Genomic DNA, 16,357 nt, shown 5'->3' with positions numbered 1-16,357 from the left:
CGTAAACATTTGGCCCGATAACGGAATGGCTTGGTAGTGTACATCACCTACGGATGTTTGTCGGTAGGTAAAAAAAAACTAAACTGATAAAACTGACAAATAGGCAATCGTCGCCTATGCTTTGGACCTTTTTTTCATACTTATTCTAGTAACCTCTACGTATTATTCTAGATTCACCGAACTAGTAGGTGAGCTCACAGGGCTTAAAACGGGAGTGTTGCTAACACTAGCCCTAGCTAGAGCAATGCATCGCAGAATCTACCACGGGATCGGAAACGTGACCCGCTGAGAAGATCCGGCGAGAAACTCAGCGGGCTGTGTCTATGGGTTAATTTACTCGTCGAGCCCTTCGTCGCGACGGGTTCGGTGAGGACGGTGACCGGTGCTTGAGGTACCTAAAAGCACCGTTAATGGATCGGGAGGATCCGCAATGAGCTTTGGACCGTCGGGTTGTTAACGGCCAGAATATGAAATTAATCGAAGTGCCTATTCAAGAGAGCTTACCTGGAAAGTGTCTGGCAAAAGAAAGAGGCCATCCCAGTACAACTTTGCGTCGCTCAGTAAAGCTGGAAGTGGGTGTCTTTGGCATGATGCGGGAGAAGGTAGAACAGACTGCCCAAGAAGAATGCGAATGGAATAATTTGATTCGTTTCCTCTGAGCAGAGGGTAATAGAAAAGGAAGAAGAAGAGCTTATAATGGTAAACTTCGCATGTTCGTTGATGCGCATGATCAACATTAGCTGATGCGCTGATAATGCAACAAGAAAACAATCCCAATATTATATTAATTGGTACTAAAAAATCTAAATTCTATTGTTTAGTAATAATGAGATTCAAATCATAAAACCGAAAGAATGTATGAAGCAAAAGCAGCATAAAAAGAAGGAACAGAAAGTATTTACTTAAGGCACGTTGCAATGGACATACTAGTGGAGGTTTAACCCAGGGAGTGATGACGTCAGATGCAGGTCGTCCCCATGCAGCGTGATGAGTGGATATGCTGTGACGACCCCGCGTAATAAAGAGCAAAAAGATGATTAGTTAATGCACAACATTAACGCACAAGTGATAATGAGATTGACATAAGCGAAAACCAGAGCGTCTCGCTATCTCGCTCGCACAACCGAGACTAGACGGTTATGACGTCATTTAACACTACGTTCATCCTTTTTTATTGTTATCTGAAAACCACGTCTCTATTTAATTTAGACGATTGTTAAGAACGTTTAAATAAGATTAACTGTTCTGTTTTGTGTTTTATTGAAGTGAATATTATGTTAGTGACTGACTCGGTTGCCAGAAGCCCTAACGGCTGAGCCGAGGGTCGTGGCTTTGATTCGTTGGGCAAACCTTCGTGTGATGAACGGGTTTGATTGGTGTTTATTATCTGTAATTCGAGGGTTGAAAGGCTATTTGTTTTAAGCGATATGAATAAATGTTTGTCTGTTTGTATTTGTCGTATACGTTAGCAGATAAGTGTCTTAGGTGTTTGTTTGTTGTTCAAATGAGAATGTTGGTAACACGAATTGGTTCGTTTTTGCATTAACGCGTCCGCGAATGAACTTACGTACTTGAGAACTTACTTGTAACTATACTTGAGACCTTAGAACTTATATCTCAAGGTAGGTGGCGCATTTACGTCATAAATGTCTATGGGCTCCAGTAACCACTTAACACCAGGTGGGCTGTGAGCTCGTCCACTCATCTAGCAATAAAAAAAAAGAAAAAAAAAGAGTAACAAAGAAAATAATTCTGCTTATACATATATATTCATGGTGCACTATTTTGAGGATAATGGCTTACATATAAAATATAGATATATGCTATCTCGTGCTCTTTTCTAGAACCATTTAAGATAAACATTTTCATAATACATTATATACGTGTAACTTCAACGGTTTTTGCGGCGCACGCCAGAATAGCTCGCAGATTTTCCTACTTACTTAACACTTATTGTTATATTTTGGGTAATTAACAACATACATCCATACATTCTTACAAATTTTCGCATTTATAATATTAGTAGGATATATGTAGGGTGCTTACGTTACGGTGTACTGTTACAAACATTATTTAGAGGTATAGAACAAAAGAGACCAAACTTTTCGACGTAGGTATTGTTTTTTTTCTTATTGCCTAGATATGTGGACGAACTCACAGCCCACCTGGTGTTAAGTGGTTACTGGAGCCCATAGACATCTACAACGTAAATGCGCCACACACCTTGAGATATAAGTTCTAAGGTCTCAGTATAGTTACAACGGCTGCCCCACCCTTCAAACCGAAACGCATTACTGCTTCACGGCAGAAATAGGTGGGGTGGTGGTACCTACCCGTGCGGACTCACAAGAGGTCCTACCACCAGTAATTACACAAATTATAATTTTGCGGGTTTGATTTTTATTACACGATGTTATTCCTTCACCGTGGAAGTCAATCGTGAACAATTGTTAAGTACGTATTTCATTAGAAAATTTGGTACCCGCCTGCGGGATTCGAACACCGTTGCATCGCTATATACGAATGCACCGGACGTCTTATCCTTTAGGCCACGACGACTTCAAAAATGAAGTTGAAGAAGTCGTAAATGAAGTTGTTGTTGTTGTAATCCTAGGATACCTTGCTGGTTCATAGGGTCTTCACAAGTTGTCTCAAGTTCACCTTGTATTGCGCTTGTGTCTTGAAATCAGTCCGGCATTCATAAAAAATGAAGAAAAATAAATAACAACTTCAAAAACAGACATAATTTACTTAATTTTAGGTTAGGAATATTATGTTCTTTTTTTTTAATAATAAATAAATTTTAAGTATAAATTTACTTAATCACTTGCATACACTTGGTACCGCCACTGGAGCAGATTTCATTGACAGTGCGTTTCCAGAGATCTTTCTGTCCCATCCGTCTTTGAAATCAACATGCCTCAAAAGTTTTTCTCGAGGGCTATGACAAGTCTTTTTTCAAACCACGTGGAAAGTACTCAGTAGTGAAGATGGGCCATTGTGCCATTGCTGATGCCCACGAGCGACGGCAACCACTTACCGTCAGAAGGACAGTATGTTCGACTGCCTACGCTAGCAAAAAGAAGTATGCCACACATTGATGCGTGTACATTGTTGAAGAACCACTCGAAATGTGTGATTCAATTGTCTTATCGTATATATTCAAACAATAGTTGTTATAGCACTAATTAGTATTTATAGATTCATAAAAAATAAAATAATAATATTGTAATAAAAAAAACACCTTTGTCGGTGATTGTATTTCTGCGAATTAACTGTTTAGGGTTCTTTATTGATTAATTATTATCGGTATTATTTTGTTTTCGCCTGATTCGCTTAAAACGAACTCATTTGCGATTCCGTACAAAGGCGGGTGACGTTTCTCTTTGCAATAAGGTCGATTATTGAAATCTCAGTTCTATTAGCTGACGATTCATTTTGATGTTTATATTTGGGTCGGTAGGAAATCGCCGTGGTTCCGTATATGTTTCGGGGGAGATCGGGCATGTCGGAATTGGATCGGCTAAAATCCCGCGTCAGTCAACATCTCGCGTGTGGTCTTTGGATGAAGCCAAATTAACATGAGGCATGTTGAAGTAGGCGTATGGGTTTTATATATCCGCCGCCCGGCCTGTACCGGACCTCATACGACTGAGAGACCCCGATGGACCGCTAAGGTCAGAACTAATACGGATCGAAGAGTGTAGTCATCCGTACCCAATTGCTCTTTCGCGAGTATAGCTTACGCGTCATCTTCTTAGGTGGTCTTCGACCCCCGCCGATCCCCACATCAGCGTATGGAAGGGAGCGGAAACACTCAGGGGCCAGGATTCGGGCTCTCCCCATGTATAAAGGGGTCCGTGGACATCAACTTCAATTCCAAGAATGATTTTTAATAATAAAAAAAGCGAGTGTTGTAACTTTTAATTGGGCTTGTTATGCTAGATATTTTTTTAACTATATCATATAATAATAAGCGCTTAAAGTGGAAATCGAATGAATTCTGTCTCTTTCCTGCAAACAAGCTCTAAAGTGGAAGTTATCTGGCGTTCGTGAACGTTGACGTCATCATACAAATTCGCTGTTTTTGGCGCGAAATTAAACTTTTTCTCGTTTAGCAAAAAGTTCCACGCGGTTCCTATTGTTTGTAAGTAGCCGTTCGAACCACAAGAAAGCCCATCGGCTGTCCTCCTCTAACGCGTATCGGCGTCTCGCTTTGTACGCACTTTCACTACTTCACCAAGGCTGGCCGTCTGTGAAGGAAATGGCCATTAAATTATTACCGATTCTGTTACGTTTTAATCGCGAATGGCGGCTCACGCGATGATCTAGCTACGGATGTGGCTTTAGTGACGACACACCTTATTATATATCGAGAGGTGAAAGGCCATTTGGTTTAAGCGAACTTTTTTGCAACTTCACAGGAGAGCCATTTAGAGTTTAAACATTTGAAAAAAATATCATAACAAAAAAAAACCAAGCTATTTGAATGGAGTAAACATATTTGAAATTAGTGGACCCGGCGAACTTTGTTCCGCCGCACGGTTTGTTTCAAACACATCAACCGGTCAACTTCAAAATTCTACTATAATTAACCATAGAATATATTACGTTTAGCTGTCAGCTGCGTTTTGTTATTCCATATCAGTTGCCTTTTGTTATACCACGTTTCATGTCGCGTCCCACGGGAACGTGATAAAAAGTATCCTATGTCCTTCTCTTGGTTTTAAGCTACCTCCTCACCAATTTTCAGCCAAATCAGTTCAGCCGTTCCTGAGTTATAAATAGTGTAACTAACACGACTTTCTTTTGTATACTATATAGAAGATTTGATTAAAAACATCGAACTGTTGATGCTGATACCACGCACGCTGATAAAACGGAACATTAATTAAAAAAATAAATGTCGCGTATGAAGCGAAAACATTTATATTTATTATTTTTTTAAAAACTTTGCAAAATCAAGAAATAAATGGCTTATTATTATTATTATTATTAAGCGAAATGTCGCTTAAAATAGCCTTTCAGCCCTCGATATATATATTATGTACGTATATCTTCTATCCATCTAAACATTAAAAAATATATATAATAATTTATTTAAAAGAAAAAAAAACTCGTCTTTACGGCAAGCTCTACTCTTTTTTTAATTCTCGTGACCCGGTTGTGTCCCCATAATCCCCTATAACCCCTATTGGGCTACCGGAGCCTATAGTCATCTAAATGCGCCACCTACCTTGAAATATTAGTTCTAAGCTCTCAGTTTTTACATTACAACGACTGCCTCGCCCTTCAAACCGAAACGCATTACTGCTTCACGGCAGAAATAGGCAGGGCGGTGGTACCTACCCGTGCGGACTCGCAAGACGTCCTGCCGCCAGTTATTAGGCAAATTATAATTTTGCGGGTTTGATTTTTATTACACGATGTTATTCCTTCACCGTCACCTAACAATGTCGTAAGCGAGATTCAGGCATCTGGCTGTTGTCTTGTGTTCTATGATGGCTACCTGCCACAATAATATTAATGCTAGATGAATTGCGCCTTCGATGTGGAACCACGTGACTGGCTCCTAGCCACGACAATGATAAGTCATTTCTAATTCGCCAGCGCTCTATCGAAGCGAATCTTATCTTTAACCATTTGACTGCCGTGTAGGTCACCGGTGCCCTACGCGGCGCACTGAAGTAATTATGTCGATTTCTCTATTCGATCTTTTTACTAAGGCGCCGGAATGTCTAGTCGAATCTGGGAAAGACAAAGATACTGAAAATGAATCTATTTCTAAAATACTTATAAGACTAAAGCATACGTTAACAAACAAAAGAAGGCAAAGTTAGGCAATCCCTCACAGACAGAGCCCACTGAGTTCCTCGTCGGATATTCTCAGTGGGTCGCATTTCCGATCCGGTGGTAGATTCTGCGAAGCACAGCTCTTGCTAGGGTCAGTGTTAGCAACGTCGTCAGGCTTGAGCCCCGTGAGTTCACCTACTTGTTAGGTTACGCTGACAAAGCCTCTCAAGGCTTGTCAGGTTAGGTAGGAAAAAAGACAATCTCGGCGCTTAGTAACAGAAATTGACATAATTACTTCAGTGCACCGCGTAGGGCACCCGTGACCTACAAGGCAATCAATGTGTTAATTTTGTTCAACAGTTAATTGTGTTACTTGATCGTAGTGAATCGATATCTGATTGGATTAAATTTGATAAGAACAGTGATTACGTGGAAACTAATTGTTCTGTACTATACGACTCCGTGTTAGGATTCTTTTGATTAGATTCTCTTAGGGTTAGGCAATCAGGCAGATTCATATAACGTCCCACAAAACAGACGTGACGCAAATAAAATAAAATAAAAATCGACTTGGTTCTTTATTACACGATGTTATCCCTTCATACTTAGAGTCGTTTGTGAATATATATATATAGGTATTAAGGATTTCTTATTATTATTTTTTGCATAGATGGGTGGACGAGCTCACAGCGGTGTTATGTGGTTACCGGAGCCCATAGACGTTGTGGATACAACGTAAATGCCGCCCCCCACCTTGAGATAAGAGTTCTAAGCTCTCAGTATAGTTACAACGGCTGTCCCACCATTTAAACCGAAACGCATTACTGCTTTATGGCAGAAATAGGCAGGATGGTGATACCTCTACCCGTGCGGACTCCCAAAAGGTCCTACCACCAGTAATTGCGCAAATTATAATTTTGCGGGTTTGGGTTTTATTACACGATGCTATTTCCGTAAATGTAGTTAACCAAAATGGTTATCTACATTTTTCATCCTTAAACTAAAATTATCTTGTAATAGGGAATGCTCTGTATAAAAGAAACTACCTAGCTCGCTTTGTCTTTTCCCTCTCTCCACGATCGATTGCTTCGTGAGACGCTCTGACTACTTTCTCCCTTTCGCTCGTCCTAAATTGTATCTTTTCTCTCTAGTCGTAACGAATCTATCGCGAGTTAAATTTTACCCTCAACGCGCCTAAAGAAGTTTAACTTAAAAAAAAAACTCAGCGGTATTCGAACACCGGCGCAGTCGCATAATCCGATACAAGTGCAGCGTCTTATCTTTTAGGCCGCGACGACTTAGTAAGTTTGAATAAAGGGAATGTCGATTACCGCGTTTTGTAAGCCAGCCATTGCGGGCTGTCGTTCGAGCAAGCGAGAACAAAATAAGTGTTAGCAAGAAACGAAGATGCTCAAATCGTCCGTTCATTATTCAAATTATTTCACTGGTGGTAGGACCTCTTGTGAGTCCGCACGGGTAGGTACCACCACCCCGCCTATTTCCGCCGTGAAGCAGTAATGCGTTTCGGTTCGAAGGGTGGGGTAGCCGTCGTAACTATACTGAGACCTTATAACTTGTGTCTCGAGGTGGGTGGCGCATTTACGTTGTAGATGTCTATGGGCTCCAGTAACCACTTAACATCAGGTGGGATGTGAGCTCGTCCATCCATCTAAGCAATAAAAAAAAATGACCTAGCTTTACTCAGTTTTTTTTTTTGATAACGCCATCTTGTTGTGTCTTTAAAGCGGTTAGTTGCCCTCAATAGAAAAATAGTATTATAATTCGCCAATAGATGTCGGGAAGAGTTGTTTATTGAAAACACGAATAAAACAACATTTTCTGAAAATAAATCGTAGGTAGATCGATTTATCGCCCCCGAAATCCCCTGTATACTAAATTTTATGAAAATCGTTGGAGCCGTTTCCGAGATTCGGATTATATATATACAAGAATTGCTCGTTTAAAGGTATAAGATAGAAGAGTCCTTTATTTTGAATTCAGAACACAAATAATTTTTATGTATTCAAAGTTACTGTGTGAATGTGATCGACCTTAGAATGAGACAAAGCTATTGATCTTGTGTTGTGCGCGAAAGTGACAACATGATGTCGCGCAGTATTAAATATCAGCGTCTCGACGTCGTTGAAGAGATCGGGTAAGTTTTTTTTAATTATTATTATTTAAAATTTGATTCTTTAGCGTCGGTCAAAATAGTCAGCCCCGTCTCTTTTAAGGGATGTCGAACAAGACGAGTGGCCTCGGAGTTTGGCGGAAGTATTTTCTGGGACACCATATCAGTGTGCTGAGTTCTTTAACGTACTGGGTAGCGTAAAAGTTAACTCAAAGTACGGAGTTGGAACGTTTGCCTACGTTAGCCGCTAAAGGCGCTGTTCAAACTCCATACAAAGGGGAATGCCCATTTCAGGCCCAAAGCGGACAATAGATTAGAGAAAAAATACTTAGTGCATTAATTTTGTCTTAAATAAATATGCATTTACTTTCTTCCAAATGAGCGCCACTACAGTTTACAATAAGTAGTTTGAAAAAGTAACTCAATTTGAAAAAACAAGGTTTTTGATTTTTGCGGGAAAAATATTGCCAACAAGAAAACCTTTTACGTATTAAGTAAACATTTTAAGTATATAAATAAAACATATAAATAAAACATTTTCAGTATTTGAGAATACATACTTAAAATCTTTTATTTATATGTTTTATATTATATTAATGAGTTAATAAATCCATTTTAATCGATTATAAGCACATAAAAGAACATTAAAGACATACCTTAACTTGACCTTAACTTGTGACTATACTTCAGACCTTAGAACTTATATCTCAAGGTGGGTGGCGCATTTACGTTGTAGATGTCTACGGGCTCCAGTAACCACTTAACACCAGGTTGGCTGTGAGCTCGTCCACCCCCATCTAAGGAATAAAAAAAAGCTTCGCTAGTATTGTTATTTAAATATGTACAACTAAAACAAAAACATAAAAAATAATGTGTACTCGTAAAAAAAGATTAAGAAAAATAAATCAACTATCGGTTATCTAAAAAAATTATCGATTTATGAATTTAATGTAATTATTTTTCGTTATACTGACAACACTGAATTTAATCTGACTGACTGACACTTCGCTTGCTGCTTGTGCTTACGTTCAAAATGGATGTGTTTTGATTTTTCTTCGATTTATTTTACTGGCTTGTTTTATGGATTTTATCCTTCCTTCAACAACGACTTTGACTCAGGAGTTAAGGATCACAGCTACATTCGATTATGGATACCGATCAATAACGTTTCATACTACGACTGAAAAACATTGTGTGAAAATTGTCGTTTTAACCTGACCGAGATTCAAAACCATACGCGGGATAGAAATACCTTAGGAACATCTCCCTTATCATAATTAATAAATTAAACATTAAGAAAAGTTCTTTAAGAACCTCACAATCCGACACTCATCTATATAGAAAATTAACCTCAAAACAATTTTTTATTTTTATTTAATTTTTATAATAGTGGCGTGAATTTCAATATATTTTTTAGATATCTAATACATTTAAGAATTTGAAACAGTCCATTTTTATAGTAATATTTGATGTCCAGCTTGGGCCCAGCACACTATGGAGAGTGGGCATTCCCCTTTGAGTTAATTTTAACTAAGCACAGCTTACTTATATCGAGTGATTATGTTACGACGTCTATGGGATCTACCACTATTTAACGCGAGGTGGCACTGTAAACTAGTCTTGATCACCATCCGAGCGAGTATAACCATCCATTAGGTTTTATCTTAACCCATAGATACAGCCCACCGAGTTTCTCGCCGGATCTTCGCCTTGTTGCGTTTCCGATCCGGTGGTAGATTCTGCGAAGCACTGCTCTTGCTAGGGTCAGTATTAGCATCACTCCGGTTTGAGCCCCGTGAGCTCACCTACTAGTTAAGGTTACGCTGAAATAGCCTCTCAAGGCTATCAGTTTAGGTAGGAAAAAAAAAGGATTTATGGTAACTAGCCATAACCAAAACTAACGTAGGCGCTTACCGTCAAGAGATTAGCCATAAAAAGTTTAAGCGAAGTTTTCTCTATGGCGCATCAATGGTAAAAAAATTGCTAGGATCGACACGAATCCAAATAAACATTAATAAAATATAAATATATATTAATTAAAAAAAACACCCTTTATAGCGAAGACGTCACATGTCTAATATGGCGGACGCGAGAGAAATACTCTCGTAATGAAATATCCGGGTTGTGTTGAAATGAGAGGAATTTATCGTCCAGCAATATTATAGACCCTGGCTTATCCAGGTCACTTTTCTCTGTGAATGTCAATTAGTGATATGAATTTGAGGCGGCAGACGGGCCCTTTGTGGATGCATATCATTAAGTAAGGTACAGTATTGGGCCGATTATTTGTGTAATTGTTTATATCGAGGAGTGAAACGCTATTTATTTGGTTTAAGCGAAATTTTAGTAACTTTACAGGAGAGCCATTTAAAGTTTAACCATTTGGATAAATTTCATAACAAAAAAACTTCCTCAGATATTTGGATGGGGTAAATTGATGTTCAATTAAAAACATCGAACTGTTGATGCTAATACCAAATAAAAGGTACCCCTAATTACAAATATAAAAGTCGTGTAAATCAAATAGCCTTTCAACCCTCGGTATCATTTAAACATAGCGATAGAATATAGAGAATATGATTACAGATGTAAAAAATCTACCCACAAATAACCGAAAAGACGTAAGAACATACAACATTCGAACTCTTCTTTTTTGATGTCGGCTAATACACTTAAAATGCTTTATCTCTGTCTCTTTCGTTATCATTCTAACTACGATGCATTCGTAATAGCTCTCAGAGCCCTCAAGTGCTTTTAATCAGATTCTAAATAACTTTCAAACGCCCTGTATGTCGGTGACGTCACAATCGAATATGGCGGTGCGAAATTCCCGCGTAACCAAGATGGCGGACGTGTTTGAGTGTTAGGAATTTCTCATTACTATTGTAGAATGTGGTCTAGTCCATTATTCATCTAAAAACTTCTAGTCCATTATTCATTTAAAAACTTTTCATCTAAGGTCTCTTAGTGAAACTTTCTTAACTATATTGTGTTTTATTTATTTTATATTCACTATATTCACAGTCTATTCAATATCATACTTCTGCGTCTGCGTAATTTTCGTAAAAAGTAGTACAAAGTTTTTGCTTCATGTATTAATATATAGATATTTATTTACAAATCAACAAAGCGCTGCACTTGCTGTATTATTTTCTAGAGTCTAGAATATCCTTGGTTGACTGGCTGCAATTGTATTAGGCATTAAGTTTGTCATTGTAATCTTTCGGCTTGGCTGTACTACCGGCAAACCCGTTGAATTTCTCGTCGGATCTATATACGTTTTAATATATACATATATAGATAATAAACATCCAGACAAAGAGCAAACAAGCTTGTTCATCATACGAATTTTTGCTCGACTTGGGAATCGAACCCACGACCCTAGGCGCATGAGTCAGGGCCGTTAATTACTGAACTACCGAATCAGTTATGTTTATGTTTATAAATAACTAGCGACCCGCCCTCGCTTCGCTTCGGAAACATTAAAACACAAATGAAACCAAAAAAAAAAAAAAAAATTATAAAAAGTAGCTTATGTTCATCAGGGACAATGTCGGCTTCTAATGGAAAAAGAATTATTCAAATCGGTCCAGTAGTTTCGGAGCCTATTCGAAACAAACAAACAAACAAATCTTTCCTCTTTATAATATTAGTATAGAAATGTAATAGTTTTAAAATTTCGCATTTATCTGCATTTAACGTGTTCTTACTACGGTCTCCATACTTAATGAACTCCTAATATTAAATTGTAATTAGAATGAAAGCCCACTAAGTTTCTCGCCGGATCTTCTCAGTGGGTCGCGATTCCGATCCACTGGTAGTTTCTGCGAAGCACTACTCTTGCTAGGGCTAGTGTTAGTAAATTCTCTCAGGTTGAGCCTGTGAGCTCACCAACCGGCCGTGCGTAGCTCGAATAGCCCCTCAAACTACCAGCGGATAGGTAGGGAAATGGCCACGATGGCCAGCGACTGCTTCCAAATGGGACCTATAGTCAACCCACAAAGGCAATAAATAAATAACTTATTATTTAAATATACAGCCAGCCCGATTGTCTTCGAGGTCGTCTAAGGTATTATGACTACCTTTCTAATTGTTTCAACCGAACGACATGAGTTATGATCGTCGTATTTCGTGCGGTCGCCTTGAAGCCCATGGCGCGATATGTGGACTGTGCTATTGCGTAAGGACATGTCATTAAAGGTGGTTCGCACAAAAGTTTTGCTTAGTTGCTGGAAAATGATATTATAACACGTCATTACGGATCCTCCCGATCCATTAACGGTGCTTTTAGGTACCACAAGCACCGGTCACCGTCCTCGTCGAACTCGTCGCTTGCGACGAAGGGCTCGACGAGCGAATTAACTCATAGACACAGCCCACTGAGTTTCTTGCCGGATCATCTCAGTGGGTCGCGTTTCCGATCCGGTGGTATATTCTGCGAAGCGCTGGTCTTGCTAGGGCCAGTGCTAGCAACGCACCGGTTTGAGTCCCGTGAGCTCACCTACATGTTAGAGCGAAGCTGAAATAGCCGCTCAAGGCTATCAGCATAGGTAAGAATAACAAAGAGCTCATTGGACCCTTTCTGTAACCCGCCTCCATCGACACGTCCTGTACCTGTATTATCTATGTGACGGAATCTTTGAAATAAAGTCTTACCGACTTCAGTCAACTTGATTTGCGAACGTGTCGAGGATCGATGATGTAACATTTTTTATTTGTTAAGTTGTCCTGATGTCTAAGGTCATCAGGGGACAAATAAAATATAAATATTTAGTCCGTTTCTATTTCTGTTTTTTTCCTTCAAAACCGGACCCCGCTTTGCTGGTCGACTTTGGACATGGCTCTGATCCGAACCTATGGAAACTTCAATGTTGTTAGGACAGTCTAAAGATTTTCTGGAAATTTCATTAGTATCATTCCAGTCGTTTTGAGGTAATTCATACATAAATACACACTTGTGACTTTTATATCAATAAAAGTAAATAACCCACAAAATTGGAAATCAAGTTTGACGCTACCAGATTTGCGATCTTCAACTTTAAATACAGGCTACAATAAAAACGAATCGCGTTTGGAATGGCCAAAGCGAGTATTATTATACAAGAAATGTAAAATATAATATTTTATAAACAGTAAAATGTATATTAAAAGGTGTTTAATAGTATGGATATTAATATTAATATAATTTAAATTTACGAAAGTTTCTCTGAATTGTATTTCTTTTTTTGCCTACCTACATACATATCTACCAATGGTATCGGGGGCCTATTCTGGCTTCACCTTAACTGATGGCCGAACTCACAGCGCTCAACCTGAGAGAATTCGCTAACACTAGCCCTAGCAAGAGCAGTGCTTCGCTGAATCTGCCATCGGATCGGAATCGCTATTCACCGAGGAGATGCAGCCAGAAACTCTAGTGCATTGTATCTATGGGTTAGGTTCTAAGTTGAACTCTTCGTCGCATCCGATGAGAGCGTTGATCGGTGCTTGAAATGCCTAAAAGCACCGGGAGTAGGTTGGAAGGTTCCGATATGACATGTCTACGGCATAAATCCTCATTACCCATTTACAAGTACTAGTGATCCCCTGGTAGTCGAAATACGACTAAAATTAATTGAAATTATAAGTTTGTACACTATTATGATTCTATTGTCAAATACTATTAATATACTTCTATAATGACAGCTTTCGCCAAGACTACACTATAGATAAATATTAATAAAGACAAACAATATTTAATCTATTCTCAATTTGACCACAGACCATAAGCAATAAGAAAAGTTTGACAATAAACAAATAGTATGCATGCGTGTGTGTGTGTCAAATACATGTTAGTATGTGTAATGTCTTTTTTTAAAGATTTAATGTATTATTTAAGAATAATAATAAAAAATATCAACATTGTGCACTCCTTCTCTATATTCTGTATAAGTGTGGAAAATTTCATACTCTTCCGTCCGCGCAATTTTCGTAAAAAGGGGTACAAAGTTTTTGCTTCATGTATTAATATATAGATGTGGAATTTAAAAAAAATCATACTGACAGTGTCAGAGCTGACTCACTGGCTACTATTCAATACAATCGAATAGAAAACAATTAGGATTTAAATTTAATAACAATAAACTATATTTATAAACTCCATTGTTAATTAAAATATAAACTAAATGATTATTTCCTAAGCGATTCTGTTTAAAAACATTCTCGTTCAGTTGTGGAGGTTACGCGTGGGTCCGCCATGAAAGTTTTCCCGCGTTCGAAACGACACGGTCGTAGGTACTGTGGTTTCAAATTTTGTTTGACACTCGGTTGACAGATTGAATTTTTAATTTTCAAAACTAATGCAAAAGTGTTTGCAACATTAGATCCTCATTAAAGTTTTATTTTCGAAAGGTGAGAATTCTTTAACATGCTATACCAAAACGTATTGTGTGTTAATTCGCATGCGAAAACTGAATTTATTAATAATTAATTTATTCAGAAATAACAATGTAGCGTGTAGAATTCGAAGGCTTCTCCGGAAATTGTGAATTTTAATATGTGTAACAGTGACTTAGTCAGGGGTGTGTATCGTTTCTTTTGACTACGACCCGAGTTCGGTGGAGAGATTTTTTTTTTTGAGGAATACTAGCTAGATTAATGTCCACAAATATGTTTTTTTATTTGCCTATATGTGGACGAGCTCACGGCTCGCCTGGTTTTAATATAATCCCAAGAAGAAAAAATTCTACATTAAATCAATGGTCAACAAGTGCCATCGTCTTGGCTCGAAAGTTATACTCTGTATTTGGTGAGATCAGGACGAAGTTGTTTATGACGAAATTCGAAATTGAACGAAAAAAATATTTTTTGCGACCCCCAATTATACGGTGGCTTCCATAGGGTTCGGGGACCAGTAGTTTGAGCACCACTGACTTATGATCCTCAAGAACTGGCATCAAGTAGAAAATATTCAGTGCTCAGAGAAAAATCTTCGAGTTATTTTGTATCAATAAAATAAACACGGAAGACCTCAAACATGGTTATCTGACCTCAAACCAGGGTGCCTCGTACTACGGGACTGACTATCGTACATACTTACATACCTTGAAATAGACCCACAGAAAAAGAGCAAACAAATTTTAGCGTCACAGAAATATTCGCCCGAATAGGGAACATAACCCGCGACCCAGCGGTCATGGTCGCTAACCACTTCATTACCGAGTCAGACTTGGATATGGCTTGAAAAGATTTTGTAAAACTTTTCTGTAACACACAATATCTATTTATTAATACGTGAATCAAAAACTTTGTATCCCTTTTTACGAAAATTGCGCGGACGGAGGAGTATGAAATTTTCCACACTTATAGATAAGTGTGGATATAGAGAAGAAGTGCACAATGCTAATATTTTTTTAAATAAAGCATAAAAGACACATTAAATCAATAAAGAAAACATTACACACACTACATGCCATGTATTTGACGCACACACGCATGCATACCATTTATTGTCAAACTTTGGTTCTTTACGTCTGTGGTCCAATTGAGAATAGATTAAATATTATAAGTCTTTATTAATATTTTTTTATAGTGTACCCTTGGTGAAATTTGTGATTATAGAAGTATAAAATACAATCATAATAGTGTACAAACTTACAATTCCAATTAATTATAGTCGAATTTCGACTACTACGGGACCTCTAGTACATAATAAATACACATTACATAAATAATAATGTATTCGAAACAAAAAGAAAACACTGCAAAGCACACACGGAAATTTATACACTTCTGCGGTTTAAATTACATATACTTATATTAAGCGAGTTATTTAAATATAACATATTGGAATTATTTATTGCGTCTCTTATCATTTCCCCCGATATAACACACCGCATTACACATAATATTGTAAAACGTCGTGTGCTTTTACGGTAAAGCATAAAAAGCGCTTTTTAAAAACAGACTTGATAACGTCTTATCAATCGATTTTTTTCCCTAAGCTGATAACGGGCTATGTCAACGTAACCGGACGAGTAGATGAGCTCACGAGGCAGTAGCAAGAGCAGGGCTTCGCAGAATCTACCACCGGATCGGGAACACGACCCACTGAGAAGATCTGGCGAGAAACTCAGTGGGCTGTGTCTGTGGCTTAATTTACTCGTCGAGCCCTTCGTCCCAAGCGATAGGTTCGGCGAGGACGGTGATCGTTGCTTGAGGTACCTAAATGCACCGTTAACGTATCGGGAGGATCCGTAATGACGTTGCTTAGGGCTCAATCGATGAAGACCGACTGCGCGCACGAAAAAGCGCCACGTTCCGTCCAAGCCTGAGCGTTCGAGCGAGAGCGCGGAACAAGCGATAGAGAGGCACGATCGGCCCAAGCGTTGGCTTGTGACACATTTCTCTCTCCTCGCGTGACGTAAACCGATTCCTTGGATATCAATTGCAAAA

The 16,357-nt window shown here is 38.4% G+C and overlaps 1 protein-coding gene across 6 annotated transcripts in view; it reads left to right on the top strand.

Annotated features, from left to right (window-relative positions):
- Positions 1-16,357, top strand: part of ATP7 (copper-transporting ATPase 1) — a 64,129-nt gene that overhangs the window by 13,500 nt on the left and 34,272 nt on the right. For 2 of the 6 annotated variants that reach the window (XM_089737333.1, XM_089737329.1), the window contains exon 2: positions 7,823-7,948. The exons of 3 other annotated variants lie outside the window; for them this stretch is intronic. In XM_089737333.1, coding sequence (XP_089593459.1) covers positions 7,896-7,948 — 53 coding nt within the window. In that variant the 5' untranslated portion in view covers positions 7,823-7,895. Of the gene's footprint in view, positions 1-7,805; positions 7,949-16,357 lie in introns of those variants that run through there. One more of the 6 variants, XM_089737331.1, reaches the window with a different exon arrangement.

Source organism: Bombyx mandarina, chromosome 23 (genome assembly GCF_030267445.1).
Source record: "Bombyx mandarina strain Sakado chromosome 23, ASM3026744v2".
NCBI classification, from domain to species: Eukaryota; Metazoa; Arthropoda; class Insecta; order Lepidoptera; family Bombycidae; genus Bombyx; species Bombyx mandarina.
The sequence above is the reverse complement of the archived record's forward strand: the minus strand, read 5'-3'. Positions and strand labels throughout refer to the sequence as shown.